This window comes from Amblyomma americanum, chromosome 4, assembly GCF_052857255.1.
Source record: "Amblyomma americanum isolate KBUSLIRL-KWMA chromosome 4, ASM5285725v1, whole genome shotgun sequence".
NCBI classification, from domain to species: Eukaryota; Metazoa; Arthropoda; class Arachnida; order Ixodida; family Ixodidae; genus Amblyomma; species Amblyomma americanum.
The window spans coordinates 83,255,879-83,283,075 of NC_135500.1; the positions used below are offsets into that span (position 1 = coordinate 83,255,879).

The window sequence follows — 27,197 nt, forward strand, 5'->3', positions numbered from 1 at the left end:
TTATTGTGTACATTATGCAAGCATGTTCTGTGTAAAAAAAAACTCAGGGTGATAAAAATGCTTGGAGAGTGGCACCGCATGAATCAATGTTCATGCAGCATATGTGGCTAAAATTAAAGAGCGACTTTAGGCTCCCGTGTCGTTGTAAACATAAGTTTCTTACTATTAACAGCAAGAAACTCTATGGTTGTAAAGCCAGGCTTTCCGCAAGCTTAGCATAGCAATATGAAAGTCAAAATTTATAATCCTAAAACTTCTGAAGATATATGAGTAAAAGTTCGTAATTATTTATTTAGTGCACTTCCTTATTCAATGAGCGAAATTTCACCGCTCTACACACAGAAACACACACACACACACAAATAATAAAAATTCACTTCCGAAACCCGCGTCCTCCGTTAATATGAATGTCATAAAAAATCCCATTTCGCGTCACATTCGAAACAGGACCACGCCGTCGAAATGTCTTCTGACACTGAGCTGTGCCTCGAAGCGAACACAGCTGTTCGAATGCCCGCGCAACTGTGACGAGCCTCGTCGTTCTAGGGAGCGACAGAGGCAACAGATGTTGTATTTTGTAAAAATAAAACTAACAATACAATAAAATAAACATTTAAATTATTTCGCTATTAAAAACAAACACTTTCAATAAACAAGATCTTGTTGATTTTTTAATAACATGACAGGTAACATGCTTGAGTAACTCGGACAGCTTGAGCAGGCCTCTGTGTAAACTGTCACAAATGCACTAAGTCACCTGACTGCGGCCTGCTTTCGGCAAGGAGCGCGACGCTGGTCTTGTGACTGATTCTAGTCAATTTTTCTTGGCGCCGCTCTGTGTCCCTGCGCTAATCCGAGCATGACCAGCCAAAGCCAAGGGGTCCAGCAGCTCCTCGCCGCTGAGAAGAAGGCCTCCGAGAGGGTCGCCGAAGCCCGAAAACGTAGGTCCGACCCCGACGCTCGGAGAGGACACTCACGTGAGGAGTTCGTCCGTCGGTTTGGTTTCTCACCTGCGGACAGCTCTGGCGCCCACGGCTTACTTTTTGTATTGCTCCACTCTGCCGTTCGTCACTGCGAAACCTTAACGTGCACACTGCAGCGCATTTTGCCGCCGTGAGCCCTGGCGGTAGGCAGCGACCGTCACCATCGTTCGTGGGATGTCGATATGTAACGATGTTGCCGAAGAAAATCTCAACCCCTTCCGTAGTTTAGTCGTGCAAAACGTAGCACTGTCTGCATTCGTGTATTCGCAGCACTCCAGCGGAATTCAGTGAACCATTTCGATGCTTTCGCACTTTTTTTTCTTTTTTTGGTGGGCGTTCCCAGTCAGCAGCGGGAGAGAAAAAAAAAAATTCTGCCGCTTCCTCGATATCTTCTCGAGCAGTTCAGGAGCTGTACGAAATGGCCGGATTTACGCCGTGCTTAATTTTGGTGACTATGAATGACAGTGTGTTCTTACTACGGCGGTTTCGCCCATCTCTAGCCCCCAGGAGTAAATGAACTCCGAAGCGCTTTCTTGAGCAGCTCTGAAATGAGCAGGCCTGGCGGGTAGTAGACTGCGATTCTAGCGCAGAGCGAGCCTATTGGCCCTAACTGTGGGCGATCATAGTTCCCAGGGAGAGAGGGTACCGGAGAGGAGGGCAGCCAGACGTTCATTTTCGGATAGGGTGGCACCGTTTCAGTGTTACAAGACTATCGCGAGGAAAAAGTACCATGTTAAGAATAAAAGTGTGGGTTGTTGTTAGTTGTGACGTCAAATTGATTTTTTTTTTTTTGCAGAGAACTTTCCAGTGGAATGTACACTTTTTAGTGATTTTCTTGTGCAGAAATTTAGGTTGTCGTTTTGTGCCCGAAACTTGCAAGGCGTTCTCCTCTGCCTCTGAGTGTAAGTTTCTAGACACTTGTGACAGAGTTTTAAGTAAGGTGGTGCTTCTGCTTGGCCACGCTATCATTTGTACTAATTGTGGCGCAAAAAAGAGTTGGTGTGGTTACGGAACTTTAACTCACTATGCAGTGGGTTTCACAGTGTTGCGAGAGCCCCACCAGTGTTTCTTTCCTCAGAACCTGCTCCTGTGTACTTTGAACAAAAAACTCTTATGATATGTGACAGTTAACTTTGAACTATTACTTTAACTTTCTCATTCTACAAAATGGAGATAAATGGCAGTGAATGGGGCAATAAAGTGAACATAAAAGTTTCATGTAGTAAAGCCAATTACAGGAGAGTTGAAGTTATGCAGGGGTAAAGAATGCTTCAATGAAGGTGAATTTAAAGTCACCATTGTAAACGGCACATGCACCTAACACACATTTGCTTGCAGAATGAACAAATATGTGTAAATTGCTAGAGCTGTCAGAGTAAATCACATTTTGTTTTCATAACGGTATGTGCTGTGAGGAAAAGAAGTTTTATCAAGAAAACATCCTTTGACCCCAGATTACTCTGTGGAGAGCATCCATTGCACATTTTGTGCATCTTTCATGAGATTTGCTGCAGTAGCTCAGCGGCTATGGCATTTGGCTAATGAGCTCAACGTTGCAGAATTGAATCCTGGCCACTGCAGGTGCATTTTGATAGAGGTAAAATGCTAACAAGCCTGTGTGTCGGTGCATGCTAACGTACTCCAGGTGGTCAAAATTAATCCAGAGTCTTCAACTGTGGCATTTCTCACTCCACGCCCTACTTCAGGACATTAACCCCAACATATTCCTTTAGGTTCTTTAAATGGCCAAGTAAATTAAACTAGTATGTTATTTTAAAAACCTTTACATCCTTCAGAAGAAAAAAACAGACCTATTTAACCTTGTGTTTGGTGCACGGTAGCCCTAGCTCCTTGTGTGGCATAAAACCCAGCATAGTTTCCTTGTGTGGCGTAAAACCGAACAACTTTTTTCTCCGTGCCCGTACATCTTTTGCTTCTTTTTCTTACAAGTTTTGTGTTCATGTTGTTGGTCGTTGACAGGATTCATTGCGCCCACTGAATTTTGGATACTTTGCAGGTAAGGCCAAACGACTGAAGCAAGCCAAGGATGAGGCTGAGGTGGAGATCGGCAAGTTCAAGGCCGAAAAGGAACGCCAGTTCAAGGAATACGAGGCCAGGGTATGTTTCAAACGTGTGCTTACCTGGGTGGCATACCAAGTTGATCCTTTTCGAAGCTGTGTGGTGTGCACACAAGTTTCAAATTAATGGTAGCAGCCTCGAAAGAAAAATGTGGGACTGTAAACACTTTTCATCAGTTCCACTTGAGGGCATTTGAGTACTGTGTGTACATGTCAAAATTGAGAAACATCAGGTGAAATACAGGCAGGGATAAGGATACACTGATTCAGAACTTTGTGTTCTGTGTAGTTCCTCAGCACTGTATGCATTCCAGGTAATGTTTCCTAATTTTAACGTGTACCAACTTACTTTGTTCCGATCGGTGCTTCAGCTGGGTGTACATATGTAAAAGATACAAAAAGGACAAAATTTTCCCATAAGCTTTTAAAGACCAAAGCAGTGACGCTCCATTAAACAACAGATGCACTCATGCAGTTATCGTCAGTGAGAACATGGCTACTGTTTGCAAATTGTGGCTGCCATGGTGGCTCAGTGGTTATGGTGCTCGGCTGCTGACCCGAAAGGTGTGGGTTCAATCCCGGCTGCGCCGGTCGAATTTCGATGGAGGCGAAATTCCAGAGGCCCGTGTACTGTGCGATGTCAGTGCACATTGAAGAACCCCAGGTGTTCGAAATTTCCGGAGCCCTTTACTATGGCGTCCCTCATAGCCTCAGTCGCTTTGGGAAGTTAAACCCCCATAAACCGTAAACCTGTTTGCAAATTGTAGCCTATTCAGCACATTGGGAGAGGTTGCTGTGCTTCTTTTAAGGATCTAATCAGTTGGACATGTTGACTCAAATGCAATGCACATACAATTTTAATTGATTGTGGTAACAAATTATTCTCAAAATTTCTTGCCATTGATTGCCAAATGGCACACCAGGCACTGCATTATACGAAAATGATGAATTAAAAAAAATTAAAATTTGAAAGAAAAAGTTTGCCCTACTTGTGTGGCAAGTTGCATGCATTTCCTACTGAAGTTTGTGCTAATTTTTCCTTTCAAATATCCCCGAGGTGTTGTGCTGGCTTTGGACACTGAATACACTGATTTTCAAAATAACCTAGGTGTGGTTACCATTACTATTTTCACAGTACTATCATGTTTTGCTTTAGCACACACAAAAGGATCTCCTGTTGAAGAAATCCCTAAACACTTGTTTTGTTTAAGTCTCCTGTCTGTCCATGTTTGCTGCACTGTTGTGAATCATGAGTATATATGAACTCTCCTAACTTTCTTAACCCCTAAACCATCCCTCATAATTCTGACTTTGTTTTAGGGGTTGATTGTTGTCAGTGCGCTAAATGTTTAAAGGGCCTGTCCACTCTTGCAAAGCAGGCAGTACAGTGCTGAGTGCATGCCTTGCGTTCATATGTACGGTCCATTTTTTGGTTGTGTATATTTAAGATTTTGGAGAAGCAAAAACATGCATAATGTTATTTGAGAATTGAGTGGAAATCAAGTTTCATTGGAAACTTGGCCTTCATTCTGGTTTCTTTTCTTGGGGGGGAGGGGGGGGGGCTTATTTTTGTGATATAAGAAAAATAACTGAGCTTTCTGTTTGCCATGAGGCATGAAATTCTTGGATTACAGAAAGATGCAATAAAAGTTTGGTTACAGCAAAAGAGGGTTTATTAAGCCATGTTCTTCATAAACTGATATGTAACACTCGGAGAACGCTGCAAGAGTTAACCAGAAAAGTGGCTCAGTTACCTTGGATGTTCTTTATTTTATTTTTCTTAAAATTTATGCTCACATATTACACATAGTAATTGTTCGCATGCACCTGAACTATGAAAACTGTTTTTGAGCATTGCAGCTCCCTGTTCACGCATGCACAACAGCTTAAAGGGACCCAGAAAGGGGGTCTCAATAAGGCTGCGATATGTTTGGGATGTTAAAAGACGACGGTTCATAATTATCCCCCAGCAAGAATTGTTTCAATGCGTTTTGTGGAAGCTGGGTTATATGCAGACAAAATTTGAACTTCCGCGTCTTCGCGCCTTTCCCTCTCCTCTCGCACGCCAAAACAGCAACGCTCCTCAGCCGGCCTCGCTCACTCGGCCCCTTCCCTACCTACGCCAGCTGCGGCACGCGTGGAGTGGCTGCAGCCGCGGTAGCGCGTGATGTCTGAAAGAATTTGGCGCTGTGAACCAATGATAACCCTCGGCTTCTGACGTCCTTTGCAAGACGTGACGTCGTCTGCCAGGTTTTCGTGTGAAAGCCTGGCACCGCGCGTCGCCGCGAGAGCGGGAGTTTTTAAAAATGTATTGTAAATTTCCCGTTCGCTTTTGAGGTCTCGTACGCGGCATGGATGCTCGGTGGCCTGTTCTTTACATAGTGCAAGCATTTTAAAGTCAAGCTGAAACACCCCTTTTTGCGGCCCTTTAAAGGCAGCAATTAGGAACTTCATTTGATGCAACTTGTGTCCTGCACCTTCACCTGGAAGGTCTGAAAGGTGTTCAGGAGGCGAATAACAATTGTTGGATCACCAGGAGTTAACTAGAGGCCTTGCTTAAATGGTTCTAGAATTGCTGCCATTTTCTTCGTAGCCTAGTCCTGCTGTTTCCAGTGGCAATACAAATTTAAAGCAATAGAAATTTATAAACAGAGGTTTGCAGGTAAATACCGGTTTAGCATGGTATTTCTAAAGCTCACACGAGCTGCAAGAATACAGAGCAACAGGTTTTACTTGAATACGAAGGGCCTTACTCGTACTAAGCACTTAGTTGGTAGACCACCTCATAAGCGTGCTTTCAGCCTGTATTCGCATCATTCATGACTGAAGGGGCCACTACAGGAAACCCAGTATGGCTGCCATTGAGATGATTGATCAGCCTGTGGTATGCTGGCTACCTATTTGGATCCGTGTGTTTGCAATGCCTAGGATGTTAAAAACCCATCTTAAAGGGCAACTCTGGCATTTTTTTCTAGGTTTTTACTGCAACTTTCACAGTATGTTCTCTGCAATTTTTGGGTCCTTTGTGCCAAATTTTGCAGTGAGGTGATGTCTTCTTGCAGTGCAAATGAATTTTAAAATTTTCCATTTCACTGCCTCAGTCTGGGAGATTTCTGCAGGCAACCTTGAGTGTTCGACGTCACTGGACACAAGGCCGTTGATATTCTCTCTGCATTTGCTGAAGGACGAAATTCAGAGCTTGCTTTCTCTCTTGGGTTTCGAAACCCAATTTGGATTTGTTTCCTGGTTTTACTCTCTAAAAAGACTTTTTTTTTTTTGATGACTCTATTTATTGCCTTAGGGCATAAAAGGAGTTGGGAGGGTAGAAAGAAAAAAAAATGGTGGGTGTTAAATGAATGAAAGGAGGTGGGCCAATTTAATGAAGGTAAGGAGGGAGCGATGATGTGGCCCATCTATCCAAGCAATATATTAGGATGGGTTGTTCGGTGGGAGTCCCGCTGCTGCCTGGTGGTGAACAGCGCCGGGCAAACCCACAACAAGCGGTGACTATCAGCTTCAGTATTTCGCGAGTTGCAGACAGGACTTCCTGGGCGGGGATGTAAGTGGCGAAAGCGAGGCTACGTCCGAGTGACTGCAGGAGTGAGGGCCACCCTGACCAAGATCCTCTGAAGCACAACCATCTTTGCACAAGAAAGACCGCGGGGGAGGGTTATCGCTCATGGGGGAACGAAAGGACGTGTGCTGTGCCGGAGGTGTTCCTTTCTTGTGAGAAGGAGGATAGCATCATCCATACTGAGGAATTGATGCATTGATGTGAGTAGGGTTGCCAGGTGCGTTGCAGAATATGCAGAGCTTTGTGAACTCAGCAGGCCACGTGGGACCCACAATTTGAATGGCTTGCGGGATGCAAGCTGCCGGACTATGTATATTCTGGCAGATTTCTGGGCTGCGAGTGACTCATCCGAATAGACGTGTGGCTTGAATGGCGTTGGTGCACATCACGATGCGGGCAGTAGGAAGTAAGGTAACGGCAGCTACAGAGTGAAGTGTGTCTTGGATCGCAACCAGCTCAGCACAGAAAGAAGGAGGTTTCGCAAATTGAAACCTGGCCGCCTTATTAAGGGCAGGCTTGCAGGGACAGTAAACTGTAGTTGTTTTTCACAGCCCTGGTTGCTGGCATCTGCTTATATAATGGTTGAGCCGCTGGGTAAGTGGATATCTTCTTCCGCAATTCGCTTGCGAAGGGACAATGCCGCATGAGATGAAGTTGGTCGATGTAGATCAGTAGGTTTGTTGTTGCTTAGCTGCACAAAGTCCCATGGAGGGAGAACTGAGGGTGGCTGCAAAAGCATGGTGTGTGATGAGGCATAAGTCTGGAGTGCTCACAGTGAGTGCAAAACGGTGGCCTTAAGGCTGTGAGTATCACGGCGCTGCTGCACCAGCTCATCTGTGTGTTAAGCCGAGCCTTCTCTTGAAGTGCCATGATCTGTGTGATGCGGGGAAGGCAAGTGATGGTTCACATAGGCTCTCGATTGATGGCTTCCAGAAGATCCCACTGAGCCCTGTTTAAAGGTGCACTAAAGAGGAATCTGAACTCGTCTTTTTACCGTGGGAACTCTTATCTACACGTTCCGGGCATTCTTAGAAACTTCGAATTTTTGTCCTATGTGGCTGATTGCCCTAATTAGATTGGATTAAACGTCCCGGCTCCTGCCTTATTTTTTAACTCAACGCGGTAGGTAGGAGCAGTCAACCAACGCGTCAGCCAGTCCCGTTGTGGCTTGCCGCTCTGCCATAGGCGGAGTGATACGTAAATCAGAGTCCATGTGTATTTTTATTTCTGCCCGCTTTCGGTCTCTTAACGTTACACCTATCATTTTTCTTTCCATGGCTCGCTGCGTTGTCCTTAACTTAAGCTGAACTCTTTTCGTTAGCCTCCACGTTTCTGCCTCGTAGGTGAATACCGGTAAGATACAGCTGTTGTACACTTTTCTTTTGAGGGAAATTGGTAAATTGCCATTCTTGATCTGGGAGAACCTGCCGTATGCGCTCCACCCCATTTCTATCCTTCTAGTTATTTCCTTCTCATGATGCTGATCAGCTGTCACTACCCGCCCTAAGGAGACGTTACCACTTCCAGGCCCTCGCTGCCACTTGTAAACTGTTGTTCCCTTGCTAGGCTGTTGAACATTACCTTGGTTTTCTGCATGTTAATTTTTAGACCCATCGATCTGCTCTGCCTGTCTAACTCATTGATCATGATTTGCAGTTCACCTCCTGAGTGACTCAGCAAGGCAATGTCATCAGCAAATCGCAGATTATTTAGGTATTCTCCATTTATTCTTATTCCCAACTGTTCCCAATTCAGGCCTCGAAATACCTCCTGTAAACATGCGGTGAACAGCATTGGCGAGATCGTGTCTCCTTGCCTGACGCCCTTCCTTGTTGGAATTTTATTGCTGACTTTATGGAGGACTATAGTAGCTGTACAGTTGCTATATATATCTTCCAGTATTTGGACATAAGGCTCTTCTACCCCCTGATTACGCAATGCCTGTATGACTGCTGAGGTTTCCACTGAGTCGAATGCTTTCTCGAAATCAATGAAAGCTATATATAGAGGTTGATTATATTCTGCGCATTTCTCTATCACCTGATTGATAGTGTGAATATGATCTATTGTGGAATATCCTTTACAAAAGCCTGCCTGGTCATTTGGTTGATTAAAGTCTAACGTTGCCCTCACTCTATTAGCGATTACCTTAGTAAATACTTTGTAGGCAACGGATAGTAAGCTGATCGGCCTGTAATTTTTCAAGTCCTTGGCGTCTCCCTTCTTATGAATTAAGATAATGTTTGCATTCTTCCAAGCTTCTGGTACAGTCGAGGTCATAAGGCATTGCGTATACAGGGTGGCTAGTTTTTCTAGCACGATCTCCTCTCCGTCGTTCAACAGATCTGCTGTTACTTGATCATTCCCAGCTGCTTTTCCTGTTTCCATTGCTCCTAAGGCTTTCTTTACTTCCTCTTTCGTTACTGGCGGAATGATGCATTGCTCTGCGTTAATGTCTCTCTCATTAACGCTATGATTACATTGGCTACTGTACAGATTTGTATAGAGCTCTTCGGCTACTTTAACTATCTTATCCATATTGCTAATGACATAGCCCTCCTTGTCTCTTAAGGGGGGACAGGGGTCTTAGAATGGCCAAATAGGGCCAAAAAATCTGCTTTGAGAAAAACGCATTTTCGAAATGTTTTGTACCTTCAAGCACCTGCCCTCAGAAAAATTAACGCTGAATTCAATCGGGAAATACGGCAAAATCGACTTTCAAGACATCACGGGAGCCACGAAATGCCCCGAAACGGGCGAAATTTGTTTGAACTTCCCGTGCGTGCCGCGGGCGAAGCAGCCGGCCGATTGGCACCATCTTGGGCTTGTTTTGTAGCTTGTTTCTTTGTGCGCATTTTGCTGCACTTCAAAATAGCGTCGGTCAATGAGAACGGCCGCAGTAGCCAGTTTTCTGAAGGCCTTTTCTTGACCACTAATTGGCTGGAGGGCGCACACACGAGGCGAGCCTCTCGTCCGAGGCCTACCATTGGCCGACGCAACGGGTGCACCATTTTGTTCGTTCTTTTTTTTTTCCCCCACCATCGTGGTTACTACTTCGCACATTTGACCGCGTGTCTTTTTGCGTAGCGCTCGCTTAGCAGTTTCTCAATCCTTTTTGCGGATTCTTTTTTCCTACGTTGCATACTGATCATTACAAAGTAACTGATGTCGGGAGACGGTATGTTGGAAGAAGACAACGCATAGTACATACTGGAGAAAGCGTCGTCTGCCCAATGCGAAGCACAGTTCGACGTCGGGACGTTCGACCGTGCCGTATCATTGTTTGCAGCCACGAGCGTCGCCTGCCTCTTCGTATGCCCTACATTCAACCATGCCGGATGAGGATTGTTCGAAGTTACAGCGAGCGTCGCCTGCTTCGTCGCCTGTGCGATGTTCGATCGTGCTGGATGAAGATTATTTGGAGCCTCGGCTAGCGTCGTCCTCTCCAACGCCTGATCAATAATTTACTTTAGAATCCAGGCCCGGTCGCAGTACGTTTTGTCGACACGACACTGAGTTTTACACGGCGGAGAAGATCGCTGCGCGCACAGAACACGCAGACATGATCAAGCCCGGCATGGGTGCAAAGTCTGCAGCACAGCCTCAGTCACACTGCAGATTGCAACATCCTTCGTCGCAGCCTTGAAAAGGACCAGTGAAGGCTGAAGAAGAAAACAACAGACTTTAGCAGACAAAAAGGTCTCTCTAGGAGGCACTGTAGAGACAGGTCCCCAGACTACAGCCCTGGACAGGTGTAAATCACCAACATGAACCACTCCAGACTACAGCCCGGGACAGGGGCAAATCACCATCTTCATGGACAAGAACTGTTTAGTTACTAAGCTTTTGTAGCCCTTATGCAAATAACTGCAAGGCACTAATAAAGTATTGCCACTGTCTTGGCTAGCTTTCAAGTTCACAAATTTTGCTGAATTCCTAATGGCTTATGCCATCTTGTCCTTGGGTTACCTGTGATAGCTTTAGTTTTAGCTGGCATATTTAGAATCCGAAGGCAGTTTTGGAAATTAGAAATGTTATTTTTGGTGGGAAATATAACAGTGATGCTAATGACCATTCATCTTAAAACATATAGTCAAACTTCAAATGCATTTTTCTCAGTTTCATATTTTTGGTTGATCCCCTCAGCCTTACGCAGGATTTTGATAACTTCATTTTGTCTCACAAGAATAACCTTGGTACCATTTTCTTCAGAAAGAAATAAGGTACCCTATGACATTCTTACTTTTTTTTGTTGAGGCCACATATAAATCGGTCTGCAATTAGCTTAATGAGTTGGAGTGTCATATACTGTGACCTTTTACTCTATGGGTATGGGAACTGTTTGGCTGTCAATTCATGCATTTAAATGCAACAAAACTCCATGAGAAAGTCCATTAAAACTACATAAGAAATTCCCTAATTATGCTCTAGAATTTGTAACATCAGTTTTGATCTAATACCATCAGCTCAATTATGGTTACAGTTTCGGAATCAGAACAGAAAAACACATCTGTGTGCAGAATTTCATGAGATTCTAGCCATAAGTAAAAAAGTTAAAGACCCTCGTCCCCCTTAACGCATACATCCGGTTTTTACCTATGCCTAGTTTCCTCTTCACCGCTTTTAGGCTACCTCCGTTCTTTGGAGCATGCTCGGTTCTCTTCATATTAAACTTCCTTATGTCGGCTACCTTGCACTTATTTATTAACTTTGATAGCTCTGTCAGTTCTAGTCTGCCGGTAGGGTTAGACGCTCTCATGCATTGACGTTTCGTAATCAAATCTTTCATCACCTGAGATAGCTTTCCGGTATCCTGTCGAGCTGTCCTACCGCCTACTTCTACTGCGCACTCCGTAATGATGGCTGTCAGATTATCGTTCATTGTATGAACATCAGTATCGTCTTCCACAATTAAAGCCGAATATCTGTTTTGTAGCGATATCCTGAATTCCTGTACTTTCTCTCTTACTGCTAACTCGTTAATGGACTTCCTTTTCACTAGCTTCTTCCGTTCCCTCTTCAAGTCTAAGCCAATTCGAGACCTTACCATTCTGTGGTCGCTACATCGCACCTTTCTGAGAACCTCCACATCCTGCACAATACCAGGGTGAGTGCATAGTATGAAGTCAGTTTAATTTTTAGTCTCACCATTGGGGTCAGTTTAATTTTTAGTCTCACCATTGGGGCTCTTCCAGGTCCGCTTCCTGTTCTCTTGTTTGCGGAAGAAGGTATTCATGATCCGTAAATTATTTCTATCTGCGAATTCTACTAATAACTCTCCCGTGCTGTTTCTAGAACCTATCCCATAGTTGCCTACCGCGTTTTCGCCAGCCTGCTTCTTGCCCACCTTCGCGTTGAAGTCGCCCATCAGTACAGTGTAGTGTGATTTTACTTTATTCATTGCCGATTCCATGTCTTCATAGAAACTTTCAATGGTCTGGTCATCATGGCTGGATTGGTGATGCGTAAGGGCAACAGTGGTACTTCCGCATAACCCAGGTCTTCATGTTTTTGAGCGAAGGCAACGACGTTCCGAAAGCTGATTACAGCCCCATGAAGGCGCAGGAAGTCTAGCCCAAGATGAGGTCTTTGCAGCAGTCAGAGAGAATAACGAAACTGCCAACGAACACTGAGTTTCCTATTCCTATCCGGGCAGTGCACCTCCCAGTCGGTGCCAGTAGCTGACCCCCAGCACTTCTTATTACTGGCCCAGTCCATTCGGTTTTTACTTTGCGCAGCGTGTCATCCAGTTTTTGGCTAATAATTGAAAAATCCGTCCCGGTATCCACCAGAGCATGTATCTCCAGCCCATCAAATCAAACGGCGAGGTCAGCGCTAATAATGTCTGGGTTGCTCGTGTCTTTCGGCATTTGCGGCGGAAGTGCGGTAAGGTCGGCGCTGTCAGTTTCGTCATTGGGGCTGCTCTTCTCGTGCGGTATTTTCGGCGGTAATGTAGGCGGTATTTTCGGTAGTAGTGCGGCAGTGTCAATGTGAACAGCGGCGTCAGAATCATGGGTTGCGGTCGGTAGTTGTAGCGGTAGCGAGGGCTTTGAAACTTTGACTGGTTGCGACCTCCCTCAGCTTCTTCCTCTTCCAGCCTTGTGCTCGTAGACCCATTCGTCATCATTGGCATCTTCTTGCATGCGGCAATATCTAAGGCTTACTGTAGGGCCGCCGCTCGAGACAAGTCATGGTGAGTGCTCCACACCGTGATGTCATCAGTGTACAGCAAAAACTTAACGTCAGGGACATCATATGGACCTCCTTCACCCCGCGACGTCACGAAGATGCGGTGGTGCTGATGTTAGCAGCGACTTTCGCATGGTAGGCAAAACAGGTTCCGCTTGCCCGTGCCTACCGCTGCTGCCGCAGCTACCGGCGGCTGCTTCAAGCCTGTGCACTGCAGAAGCAGCATGTATTGACCAGCTGCGTCACTGCTGGATCCGCGTAGTAGCATAAAAAATATTAAATTAGCCTCGATATGTTTCTCGCGCATAAATTCCGCATTCGAAAACTGGCTAACAGGCATTGGGCCACGGTAGTAAAGCGCGAAGTCTGGGAGTCGATAGGCACTGCCACTCAATGCACTTAATAGCATGCAAGTTACTGCGTTCATTCACTTGAACTTCAGGATAGTAGGCTGATAATTGCTCAAGGAAAAAAAAGACATATGCAGCTGCACACGTACTTATCACCTTGAGCCGGAGTGCACGGGGCGCCGACAGGTTCACTCGCCCCCAAGGAATGCGTTTTTTTGTTAATAGCACACCATGTTTTAATGGCGCGTTTTATGACATTTAATATTTACTTGAAACTGTTTCTTGATATGACGACATAATTATTTCATTCGAGTAGAAAGAAGTCTGGTAAGTTGTGCCAAACTTGCGCGGTCGCGTTGGTGTGCTTAGAATAGCGTACCTTAAGTGTGCTAAACGCCATATGCTTTTTCATTGCATCATGCATGTGTCATGTTTCATGAGGTAGTACATGATCGCGAAGCTTATTTGGAAAGAAGCAGCCGCAGGCGTGCTACTAATAGACACGTGGCGAGATTGACGCGGCAATGAAAAGTGTTTTCGTTATTCATGCATGCGATATGTAACTAAACTTGGTGCAAATATGAAATTCCTACGCTAGTTTCAGTAATTACTTTTATTTATAGCTATACCTGCTGCAGTTCTGGGTAATTATAATTAACACTGTCGTCAAGTCCCCCCAAGGTCTGAAAATAATTGAGTAGATAGTGCGCAGTTTTTTTATTCCAGCATGTACATAAAGCCCTGTTCTGTACGATGACGCGATTAGTTCTTTTTCTATATGATCAGTACTTATGCATGCATAGTTACATGAAAAACGTTTCTTACAAGAAATAACTAACACAGTACTGCACGTGTAGGGAAAAAAATTAAAGATTTTTTACGCTCCTCAACGTCCCAGGAATAGTTTGCGACAAATGGAATCATTTGATTTTCATGCGAATTACGAAGGTGAGTGATCCAGTCGCAGAAAATGTGAGAGGTCACAAAACGAACCTTGAAGTTAATTCCCTCGTTTATGGCATCTTCGCTTTCGCTTTGGTCAAAGAAATGTGGCACTGAAATCAAATTACCTCACAATTTTTGACGACCACACTTCTTAAAAGCGCAATTTATAAATTTGTACTCAATATTTTGCTATAATTTTTCGTCACGAAACTAGACTTCAGGGCTAGGAAAGAAAATAATTCTAGAAATCAAAAATTTTCACCAAATCGACTAGCTTAACAAGAGGACAAGTCGGCCTGGCTGGTGCGTGGTCATGCGGCTAAAAACAGCGCTAAGCGAGACAGGAGATCAGGGACACGACGCTGTCCCCACTTTTCGCACATCGCGACACGTACGTATGTCAGCAGACGATGAGCGCATGTCTGCTCCGACGAAACAAGGCCAGCACTTCCCCTCACTATTGTCCCGAAGTAAAATCATTCCGGCTAGTGCAGAGTGTCAAAACTTGTTTTATTCCATGCCTAGCGCATAAATAAACGGCAGGAACGCTTTCTACATGTTTACTACTAACCATATATACAATACAGTGGCAAACTATTTCTCTTTATAGGCCGCACGTGGCCAACGCGAGCTCGTGTACTTCAACAAATTACTAAGTTGGAAGCATCGACCATTGCTATGATTTGCAGAAACTGGAAACGCGCCTGCAAGCCTTGAAAACCCGCGCTCAACATCTATCCGCGACGCCACTCCCCGACCTTTTGCCTACCACGAGCTCGCTAGCGACTGCAGCGCCACCTTGTTTGTTTACAAACATGCAGGAGGTCTATAAGTGCCATGCAAGGGGAATGAAGGCAATATTAAGCAGCGTTGGTGACAGTTCAGAGCTCTCGGGCACACCACAAACAGGGACAAATGATCCTATGGAGTCACCACTGAACATGTGGCAAATCTTCTGCCTTCAAGGAAGGATTTTATAAAATTGCATACTCAAAGAGGGAAATGCAGCATGTCAATAGAGTCCAAAATGGCAGCATGGCTTATGTTATCATAAGCCTTTTTGATATCCGTAGTGAGGACGGTATGTATATTGTGGCTATGGGTTGATGACAGAACTTGTGACGCCAAGACAGCCAAACCATCTTCAGTGCCAATCAACGGACGGAAAGCCAATTTAGGCGGGGTGGTAGAAATCATGGTGCTCCAACCACCATGGTGGCCGTGTGGCTTGCACAGTGTTGGTGTTAGGGAAATAGGCCGGAAGTTGCCAAGGTCTTTTGGTGGCTTCTCTGGTTTTGGAAATGGGATCAGAGTGGCCAATTTCCAGGTCGCAGGTACAGAGCCATCTAGCCGTACTTTGTTAATGGTGTTGAGAAGTTGGAGGAGGACAACGCAACTCAGGTTCTTGTATACCTCATATAGAATGGCATCTGGATCAGGCGATGCCTTCCATTTAGCCTCATTTATTGCTGCAAGCAACTCAAGCATAGAAAAAGGACTCGCAATACCCTCAGCGTTAGCTGAGGTTGGCAGTTTATCGGCGTGTACTGGAATCCGTGCATAGTTAGAAGCGTCTCCTCCTCTCTTCTCGTTTTTTTCTTACATATTTCATAGGCGGCAAGGGTTAACTTTGTGTGGCGTAACTACCCTGAGTTGCCCATATTTGGTTATAGCAGTGGTGTACAGCAGGCGTGGGCAGGGCTTGTTTTCAAGTTCCTGTCCCGTCCCCTTGTTGGGCTCCATGGTGGGTGGCTGGCACCATGGCCGAAGAACACACTTTTTTATGGCTGCCTCTCTCCTTTCAAATGATCAGAGGGCGGACCGATGTCACCTCTCAGTTTTTCAGCAAAAAGAAAACTACCTTCCAAAAGTACCACATCGTTCATAGCGAACAAAAAGAAAAGAAAGCCAGACTTATATCCCCGTTTCTAGTATCCAAAGTTCTCGCAGAATCCCTGGGCCCTAAGTATAAAGTGACAAAACTAGCTAGTGGTGACCTTTTGCTCGAACTGATCGATATCATTCAGATTTCAAAGTTGGCAAGCATCGAAACTTTTGGTGATATCCTTGTCTCCGTGACTCCACATAGACCTCTAAACACAGCGCGCGGTGTCATTTCTGACAATGACTTCTTGCAACTAACCAAAGAAGAAATGCTCAGAGGATTGTCAGATCAGAATGTGACTAATGTACACAGAATCAAAATCCGTAAAGAAGACAAGGAAATTCTGACAAAGCACCTGGTTCTGACCTTCGCCTCCTGCACCTTGCCGGAGTCAGTCGAGGTAGGATATGCAAAAATCTCCGTCCGTCCGTATATACCTAACCCTCGACACTGCTTTAAATGCCAGAGGATTGGCCATGGCTCCCAAAGCTGCCGCGGCCGTGATACCTGCGCCAAATGTGCCTCCAATGATCATCAAACGACTGCGATGCTGCGCCGCGCTGCGCAAACTGCGAAGGCGACCACGCCGCTTATTCAAGGTCGTGCCTTGCATGGAAAAAAGAAAATGAAATAATTACCATAACGACCAAAGAAAATATAACATTTAAAGAGGCAAGACAGCGTTACGCAATGACTTGGGGCACATTCCCTTTCACTGCACGTACAAACTTCGCCGATGTGGTGTGTGGGCGCGGCATACCACAGCGGCCTTCGGCACCTGCCCAGCTCATGCCTAGTGAGGCTGAGGCAGGGCCATCCATGCCCCTGGCATATGCAGCGAAAGCTGCTATGCCACCCCCTAAAAAAGGCCCGCCGGCCACCAAGTCGGCAGCCCGCAAGGCTTCTCCCGTTTGGGAGAAGCCCACAACCTCCCTGCCCGCGGGCTCCCCGCGGAACTCCCAACGCCTCCAGCAAGGCGATGGACACAAGTCAGAGCTCACCTCTACCGCTGCGGAGGCGGAACTCTCTTGATCGCAAAAAAAGAAAAAACCTTAATAACAGGCCCTCAGCAAGGAGGGACATAAGGTCTCAATACAATCCCCCCCCCCCAAATAATCATAGCGTTCGTTATCCACTTTAACTGCCGTGGAATTCTAAATGACTATAGTGATGCAACAGATATCCTAAATTCTCTATCTCCTGTAGCACTGTGTCTGCAGGAGACCAACTTGGGACCTTCTCATAAAAATATTTTTTAAAAGTATAAAGTCTTTCACCGTGACTGTGAGCAAGCAAACAGGCTCTCTAGAGGCGTTGCTGTTGTAGTTCAGAGCGGCGTTGCAATCTATGAAATAAAGCTCCAGGCGAATTATGAAGCCGTTGCAGTTACCGTCCTAAGCTTTAAAACAATTACCTTATGCTCTATATATCTTCCACCACATCTCACTGTTACACTACAAGGTCTAGAGGAGCTTTTTAGGCAGCTACCAGAGCCATATCTGGTAGTCGGGTATTTTAATGCGCACTCCTCGTTTTGGGGGAGTGAACAGACAGACACTAGAGGTCGGATTTTAGAAGATTTTATTCTGTGCAACATCTGCTTGCTCAATACAGGCAAAACCACATATTGCTCTTCATCCTCAGGTAAGATGAGTTGCATAGACTTGTCTTTCAGCTCTCCATCCGTTTTTACCAATTTTAAGTGGGATATTCTTGATAACCAGTACGGAATCACGGTAACAGGCCCTCAACAAGGAGGGATCTGAGGTTCTGAATACATCCCCTTAAAAATTTGTAATGGCATTTCTTGTCCACTGGAACTGCCGTGGAATTTTAAATAACTATGGTGATGCTACAAATCTTACATTCTCTGTCTCCTGTGGCACTGTGCCTTCAGGAGACCAATTTGGGACCCTTACACAAAAATATTTTTAAAAAGTATAAAGTCTTTCGCCATGACCGTGAGTAGGCGAATAGGCTCCCTAAAGGCATTGCTGTTGTAGTTCAAAGCGGTGTTGCAACGCATGAAATCAAGCTCAAGACGAATTTTAAGCCGTTGTAGTCACTGTCATTAGCTTTAAAACAATTACCATATGCACAGTGTATCTTCAACCATGTCTCACAGTAACACTCCATGACCTAGAAGCACTTTTTAATCAGTTACCAGAGCCATTTCTCGTAGTTGGAGATTTTAATGAGCACTCCCCATTTTGGGGGAGCGAACAGACGGATACTAGAGGCCGGGTTTTAGATTTTATTCTGTGCAACAACGTCTGCTTGCTTAATACAGGCAAACCCACATATTGCTCTTCATCCTCGGGTAAGATGAGTTACATAGACTTGTCTTTTAGCTCTCCATCCATTTTTACAGATTTTAAGTGGAATGTTCTTGATAACCCGTACGGAAGTGATCACTTTCCAGTGGTAACTAACTTTGCATCACCACCACCAATAATCCCAACAAAACCACGCCGTTGGAAGCTGCACTTAGTGGACTGGCCACTATTTCAAGAAAAGGCCTGTCTGGAGAAAATATTTTCTGATAATCTTAGCATTGACGAACTAAATGAATTTTTTACATGCATCATTGCAGCTGCACGTCTAGCCATTCCTCAATCGTCAGGAGTTGTACGACAAAATAATAAGCTCTGGTACACACAAGAGTGCAGAGAAGCAAAAAAGAAACAAAACAAAGCCTGGGGAACTTTTCGAAGGTACACCACACACGACAGCTTCATAAATTTTAAAAAGGCGAGAGCAAAAGCACGGTACATACGTCGCAATGCTGAGAAACTTCATGGAAAAACTATGTGTCATCCATAAATAGTTCAATTACATCGAAACAAATGTGGGAGCAAGTCCACAAACTTAATGGCAGCTTTACTCCTTTCACAATACCTTTACTAATAGCTCCGGACACACAAACAAGCATTAGCGAACAGGCCGACAAACTAGGGGAACACTTCGCCACAGTTTCTAGCTCCTCACAGTGCACACAATTATTTTTAAAGTACAAGAACACAACTTAAAAACAACAACTGCCGACCAGTGGCAGTGCAATTGAACATTACAATAAATTAATTGCACTACAAGAAATCCGTACATTACTTTCGGCCGACAAATAGACAGCACCAGGCCCAGATGAAATCCATTATGAAATGCTTGCACACCTCTCCGAAGATGCTGCAGAAGCTCTTCTGAAATTCTTCAATAAAATATGGCAGTCTGGAAAAATGCCAGAGGCGTGGAAAAACGCCGTTGATGTGCCATTCCTGAAATCTGGAAAACGGCCAACTTCGGCTGGTACTTACACGCCAATAGCACTTACGAGTTGTCTTGCTAAAATTTTTGAAAGTGTGCTAAATATTAGGTTAATGTTCATCCTTGAATCGCGCAATTTTCTTGATATCCACCAATGTGGATTTAAAAAAGCATGCTGTACAAACGAGTATATCGTCAGTCTTGAAAACACAGTCCGTGAAGCATTCATACACAAACAGCATTGTCTGGCAGAATTTTTTTACTTGGAAAAAGCTTATGATACCACCTGGAGGTTTGGAATTCTTCGTGACCTCACAGATCTAGGTATCCGTGGCAGGATGCTAAACTGTCTAAAAGACTTCCTCCCTGACCGTTACTTTCGTGTACGTCTAGATTGCACGCTTTCGAAAAAATTCATCCAAGAAAATGGCGTACTGCAGGGGTGTATTCTAAGTACCACACTCTTTATTGTAAAAATAAACTCAATATCGCGAATACAGTCGAGTCCACTTATAACAATGTTCAAGTGCCACGAAAATTCCATTGTTATAACCGATAATTGTTATAAACGGGTTGCACAAAAAAAAGCATAACAACTGCAAAGAGGGGTCACGGACGGCAAGTGACATGCGAGCTCCGCCGAGGCATCGTTTTGGTGGCACCGAAAGGGGCATTGTAAAAAATACGAGTAGGTTGTTGCGGCTGCCTCTGAGCTTGAAAAATCCCTTAGTGCCCGAAAACAAAGAAAACATAAAAACTTGAAAGCATTTCAATAGGGCAAAATAACTTGCACTTCTCACTTCTTTGCTGAAACAAACACTTTATCGGTGAGTTTCAACTGCTTCGTGGCAATCTTGCTGACATCGTTCCGGAGGGCATCCAAATGTTGGACATGTCCGAGTGAAAGGTTTTTTTGCAAAAATGAAGTCCCGCATTGACTTGATCATTCTTGAGGCCTCCTGATGAGAGACAGCTTGTACAGGCTCCGGTTCATCTTCGTCATCACTGCTGTCATAGTCTTCCGCGCCGGTGACTGCTGCAACAATCGCCTCGTCAGTCAATTCTTCGTTTGTGGTGACTGCATCGTCGGCGTGCAAGAGTACTTCAAGCCCGTCTGCTTCGCCGTCATCACCGCACACAGTAGACCAAAGTTCTGTAATCGCTTCATCGGCAGGAGCTTCGCGACACTCCGCGTCACTGATATCCCCGGCGAAGCCCGCTTTTCGGAAGCAATTCATGACGGTGGAGGAGCTGACTTCTGCCCATGCCCCAAAAATGAATTGAACAGCCATCAGGAGCGAAATCTTAGTCTGGAGCGGGTCGGCATTCACGCACAGCGATGTCCAGGTTAAGAGCAAGCCTGCTCAACACACGCCGGCGATACAATGCCTTGAAGCACGCAATCACGCCTGCATCCATGGGCTGCAAGCCTGCAGTCGTGTTCGGCGGCAGGAAGAAAATTTTCACATGCGACAGCTTCTGGGCAGTCTGGTGTGCAGTAGAGTTATCAAGGACCAACGCCATCTTCCTGCCTTCATGCTGCATCTGCTGATCGAACTCGCACAGCCACTCGTGGAAAAGTTCACGCGTCATCCACGCTTTCCTATTATGACGGTAACGAACTGGAATCCGCGTGGCACCACGGAAACAGAGGGGATTCCTAGATTTTCCAATTACGAAGGCGGGGCACTTGCCGCTGCCATCCATATTCGCACAGAGGAAAACGGTCACCAGCAATTTGCTCTGCTTGCCGCCCTTACAGGGATCGCCTTTGAGTGCATGCGTCTTCGACGGAAGCATTTGGAAGAATAGCCCGGTCTCGTCACCATTGTACAAGTCCCAGTCTGCATATGCTTCGCGGATGTACGGCAGTGTCTCTTCCAACCACTTCAGTCTAGCGTCGACATCGAGCGACCCTGCCTCGCCCATGACTGCCTTGTAGATGATTCCGTGCCTCTCCTTGAAGCGCTGAATCCAGCCACCACCAGGCTGGAAATCGGTGTTTTGAAGGAGATACACAAAGTGCTTCGCCTTCTCCGCTAAAATCGGGCCACTAATTGGCAAGTTCATAGCACGTGCGCTAAGGAACCACTGATACAGTGCCTCCTCCACGTCTTTGTAGGCACCATGCCGAATCCTCTTCCAGCCGTCCTCCATAGCATGGCCAGCACTAGCATGGCATTCGTTTTCAGTCATCTTGAGCGCGTTGCGGATAATGGTTGAAACCGTCGGCTGTGACAGGCCGTACTTGCGTACTAAGTTGCACTTTTTCACCACCTCGGTGCTCCCTCAAAATGTTCCGCTTCATTTCCAAAGATATTGCCGCTCGCTTTCTCTTCTGCGGCAGTTGATCCGGTAGAGCCACGCTGGCTGCGCTTCCTGAAGGAGATTCATCCATTGTTGAACTCTGGGGAGGAATCCGATGGGCTTGCAGAACTAGCAGGACCGAGGCCGGTGGTGGCAGATGATAAAAACCACGCTGGCAACGCACGTGCTTTGACGCTGTACGCTGCCCTCGGAACATGTGCAGCTCGTGAAGCAGGAGCCAAAGAAAGTGGGAAAGATGGGGCAGCCCACGCTGAAATGCCGTGACACGTTTTCAACGGGCGGCGCACCGTCAGAATGGACTGCTCCCTGCGTGGATACAAAAGCAACAAAAGGAAGCGCCTCCCTACCCTCTCCACCTCTGCCCAGAGGAAACTGCCCGTCTTTTCTCCTCCTCCGAGTCATACAAGCTTCTCCTGCTCACCCCATGCGCCTCGCCTCGTATGCGTCGTCACGTGATCTTTTCGCAGCCGCTGTGGCCCCTGTGCAGGCGGCTCCGCATACGTGCGCGCATTTTTTGCGCCGTAAGTGTAGTTTGGCTGGCGTGGTAGCTGCGTTTGCGAGTTTTTTTCTTTGAGGGTTGGCTCCAAATGACTACATTTAATTGTTATAACCGACAATCTAGTATGATAGCATTGTTATAAGTGGTTTATTTTACCATAGAACACTGCAAAGGTGACGGTGCCGCAGCTGTCCATTGCTATATCCGATATATTGTTAAAAGCAGTATTGTTATAAGTGGGTTTGACTGTAATTCCAAAGACCATCATATATTCGGTATATGTTGGCGACCTACAAATTTCATGCACATCTTCCAGCTTATCAACATGCGAAAGACAGATACAACTTACAATGAACAAACTAGTGACTTGGGCAGACCAAAACGGATTTAAGTTCTCTCCACAAAAAACAGTTGCTGTCCTTTTCTCACTGAAAATAGGCGTGCAGATTGGTCCCACCCTGCACTTGAATGAAAGTGTTCTACAAGTAAAACAAGAGCATAAATTCCTAGGCATAACTTCTGACCGAAAGCTCACATTCTTACCCCACATAAACACCCTCAAAAAGAAAGCTTCTCGATCCCTAAATATGCTGAAGGTACTCTCACGGAAACACTGGGGGTCCGACAGGTTATGCCTTTTACAGATCTACCGCTCTGTAGTACGGTCTACTTTGGACTATGGATGCATTGTGTATGGGTCTGCAAGACCATCATACCTCAAAAAACTGGATCCCATACATAACCTGGGTCTTCGTATATCAACTAGTGCATACAGAACATCCCCCATAAATAGTCTATATGCAGGAACAAACGAACCATCTCTTGAAAACAGAAGAGCAATACTTACCTGTGCATATGTCCTAAATGTAAGATCCTTACCAAAACACCTTTGTTACCCCATAGTTACCAAGTGCACATCTAGAAGACTGTTCAATAATAAACCACAATCGATCAAACCTTTGTTACTACACTTTGAAGATGCATGTCATGAATTCGGAATACTAGATGCTCTACCAAAAATTTCCCGTGGCACGATTCATTGCCACCATGATACTGTCTTCCATCTGCTTGAGACTTCACACTAACACAGTTTCGTAAAAAACAAACACCACATGAACTTCTACTACAAGAATACTTGGCTTTGAAAGAGAAATATTCAAACTACATTGAGTTTTACACAGATGGCTCTAGAACAGCGATACATGTTGGAAGTGCCGTAGTGCAGGGGAAATGGGAAAAAATAGTAAGATTGCCAAGTTATGTATCAATCTTTACTGCCGAATGCTATGCAGTGTGTATGGCTGTGGACAAAGTAGTACATGAGAACATCGAAAACAGTATAATATACACAGATTCCCTCAGCCTTTTCACAGCGCTGCAGTCAAGAAGTGCAGTTGAACCCTTAGTAGGCCACATCATACACAGCATAGAAAAAGTCACAACACAAGGACATATGATAAGGTTCTGCTGGGTCCCAAGCCGCGTCGGCATAGAGGTTAACGAGAGAGCATACTCAGCAGCAGTAAAAGCTCAAAATGGTGGAATCAAAAATGTGAACATACCTTTTAAAGACTGCATGAATTTCATACATAACAAATTAAAGAATGCAGAAAGAGTGGGATAATGAACTAACAACAAACTACACTTCATAAAGCCCACCTTGGGGGAATGGAAGTCATGCAGACACCAGGAACGTTTCACTGAAGTAATCTTATGTCGCCTTCGCATAGGACACACACACTTGACACACACAACTACTTACAAAAGAAGCCAAACCCGTTTGTGAAAGGTGTGGCGACAAGCTCACACTAAACCATACCTTATTTACATGTTCAAACCTAGAAAAGCTAAGAAAGAAGTATTTTAGTCAATTTTATAATCAATGCGTTCCATTTCACCCAGCATTCTCTTGAGTGATAATGCAATTGTTGACATTTCTTATGTTTTTAACTTTTTACAAGAGGTTGGTTGTCTTAATGAACTGTGAATGCCTCACTTTTCTTTAATACACCTCAGCCACTTTCTCATTCCTGAGAAGAATGCTGAGGTGTGTATTTCATTGGTTGGGGGCCTTGACTTCCTTCCTCTACGAAGGATGGCCGCTGAGGTTACCTGACCTTTTTTAAAGCTTTTGCCATTGGCCGTTTCGAAAAATTCTGCTTTTTACCTTTACTAGATGGTGTGAAATAACATTTTAGGTCCTTTACACTACCGCTTCATTTCTGTCATATAAAATCCGGCACAAGACAATTTTCTATACCTTGCGTTTGGCGCATGATGGCTTTAGCCGTCTATGTGCCATAAAACCCAACACAACACACAACACAACGCAAAGTTAGAAGCGGTAGCTAAGGGAGGTAACGCATTATATTTAGGAAAAAACTGCCATACCACCACAACAATGCCTTGGGTAATTTTACAGCAACTGCAACCACCTCCTGGTATGAGTTGCACCAGGCTTCCGGAGAGAGGCATACATGAGGGAAACGTGTCAACATACACTGCCGCCTTTCCTGGAGGGGAAGCAATGTGCACATAATAGTTGTTCCACTGAACCACTGAAGCCCGTAATTTCTGGCAAAGCATTGATCTCCTGCAGTAGCAGGAGCTCTCCCACTTTAGTGGAGAGTCCTCTACAGTTCCACTGGAGCACACCAAAAAGGCCGGTATGTGTCGTCCATTAGCAGTCCAAGGGTTACAAGAGAACAGCTGTCAGGTTGGATAACTGGTTCACCTTGAAGCAGAGCAGAGATGCTGTAGAGTTATCTGCCAAGGCAGCAGATACTCTGGGAGGAGCATTGAACGAATCCGGTGGGTGGGACACAGTCGGTGGCGATTCGACATTTCCAGTGGCGGTGACAGATCCTGCTCCATGTCTATGGTGTGCAAGCAGCTCACAGTGTTGTCAGAGTTTGGAGACCCCTGCCAAACTTGGAGAGTATGGAGACCCCTGCACACTTTGGTCATCAACTGCTGCCATGTCATCGTTGGGGGGTTCCGGGATTCTGCGCTGTTTTGTAGCCTGCTGACGTCGGCAGTCCTTTCACATCTTATGACTATAAAGTCTGCTGAGTAGCAGTTTCATGTGTGTGCAGCACGCTCACTGGGGGCTAATGCCTCCGCTGAGAGCAAGAACTTCACATGCGGTTTTCTTAAACCATGTGTTTAAAGTTCATGAAACGAAGTGGCACGGTGCAATAATGCAGATAGCATTGCTACAAAGTGTTCGTCTGCATGCCTGCCCTTTGCACGGTAATGCAGGAATACATGTGCAGATAGCAGGTCTGATATAGTTTTGTGAAGCCATTTTCGCAAACGCACTGAGGCTGGCACTTGTTGAGAGCCACGAATTACGGTTGTAGCCACGATATTACGAAATCGGGGTTCATGGCAGATTGCCCCACTTGACCAAATTCATTGCCTTCTTTCAGTCATACTGCAAGCCACTGTGCTGTTTCAGCGTGAGCACATAGGTCAATGCTGCTAACATGTAAACACAGAAAGCCATAGCTGTAGTTTTGGGCTGCACTTGTCCTTCTTGCATGGCCGAACAGCAGCATTGGCACAGGGTTTCACTTGGTGTTATGGTTACTACGATGGGTGCAGGCCGTGAAGCACCGTGGGTTCGAGATTGGCATGAGCCGAAAGCCCCAATCAGCCGTCACTTCGTGTATACAGTGGGGCACTGCTGCAGTGCATGCAACGTCCACAGGAAGGAGAGCGGCAGTGCGGCACGCAGGAAGGAAACAGACCTCCAAGTTCACAAAGGAGATGTTTGTTCACCCAGTCCTGAATGCTCAGAGCATGCGTGCATGTTCCCATAACAGTCACTGAATGCTAAACGTATTGCGATGGCCGTGCAGCTAAATCGATCGTTTCAAACATAGTACTTACTCGTGCTTTTCGTACTTGCATCTTATTTTGTTCTATGCACCACAGCAATCCATATCTGATGCAGGTCCGCATTTTTAACGCCAGTTTGGAAACTATGCAGGCTGAACACTCTCGACAGTCACTCACATTGCACACAGGGCCCCACAACCTTGCTGCTAATTTTCCTCTGGCTCTTAATGTATGCGTAGACAAAGCAGGGGTGTCTAGATGACTTCTTGTGCATCCAGGAGGATGACACACACATGTTTAAGCACTCTGAGGGGTTACAAAGCTCGCTTGTTGTGCATGGTGCAAAGGAACTTGTAGCGTTTTGGCAGCCCGACAGAAGATGGTGCCTGATACCAGAGTTTCAGAGTATATGCGAGCCGGTTCCGGTGCGAGAGTATCGTATTCTGGTCTATAGCCTCAGAGGTCACAGACCTCTTCTTGTCATGTTGTATGTGTACGAAAGTTCTTGTAAAGCGTTAAATTTGTCTATTTTATGCCTGTTCTGTCCAGAATCAATTGATAACTTGTGCTGTCTAATTTTATTTCACTGTTTGCGTAACTTTACTAATTGTCACTTTCATTATGGCATTCCTAACACACCGCCCTTTCTTCCATGTTGTCAGATTATTTTACGGCAGAATGGCTGCTAGCTGCCCTCTAATTGTTAGATGCTAGTGCCTCTCATAGTGGCTGTATGTGTCCATGTATGAAACCATTAGAAAGGTTTTATGACTAGTAACAGGTGCCGGAGGACCCTGGTTTGAATTTTCCATTTTATATTTGAGAATTTACAACTTAGTGTTATCTGCTTGTTACTTGAAAGCAACATTGTAGAAGTGCATTAAAGCACATGCCTCTCTCTGAAATTGTATGTGCCAATATGCGGCTTGACATCAGAGGCACTTTCCTTCTGTGCAGCACATGGGCTCCAAGGAGGACATTGCAGCCAAGATAGAGGCGGAGACCCGTCAGAAGATGAACGAGATGAACCAGCTTGTGGCACAGCACAAGAAGGCAGTCATTGAGAAACTGCTTAGCCTGGTATACGACATCGATCCACAGGTGCACCGCAACTTCCGGCCTGCCCAGTGAGCTCAGACACTGCCTACTGCTGAAGAGAGGACGCAAGCATTCTGCCACATTCCTCCATGCGCCCTCCCCCCCATTTGGGTATATTGCTTCTGTCTGTGTGTGTAGTGAGTAAAAACTGTTTTCCCCAATTA

The 27,197-nt window shown here is 45.4% G+C and overlaps 1 protein-coding gene across 2 annotated transcripts; it reads left to right on the top strand.

Annotated features, from left to right (window-relative positions):
• The first annotated feature begins 717 nt into the window (after positions 1–717).
• Vha13 (V-type proton ATPase subunit Vha13) lies at positions 718–27,197 on the top strand. Of its 2 annotated transcripts, none has more exons than XM_077661179.1 (3): positions 718–941; positions 3,001–3,101; positions 26,893–27,197. In XM_077661179.1, exons 1-3 carry the CDS (start codon positions 860–862, stop codon positions 27,064–27,066), a joined length of 357 nt encoding a protein of 118 aa, XP_077517305.1. In that variant the 5' UTR covers positions 718–859; the 3' UTR covers positions 27,067–27,197. The 2 variants fall into 2 exon arrangements, with proteins under 2 accessions (XP_077517305.1, XP_077517303.1); XM_077661177.1 differs by lacking the exon at positions 718–941 and adding an exon at positions 1,699–1,885.

Coding starts and splice junctions, on each gene's coding strand:
- Vha13 (XM_077661177.1), top strand. CDS start 1,714: ATGTTAAGAATAAAAGTGTGGGTTGTTGTTAGTTGTGACGTCAAATTG. Junction 1,886..3,000: donor GTTCTCCTCTGCCTCTGAGT/GTAAGTTTCTAG, acceptor GATACTTTGCAG/GTAAGGCCAAACGACTGAAG. Junction 3,102..26,892: donor TCAAGGAATACGAGGCCAGG/GTATGTTTCAAA, acceptor CCTTCTGTGCAG/CACATGGGCTCCAAGGAGGA.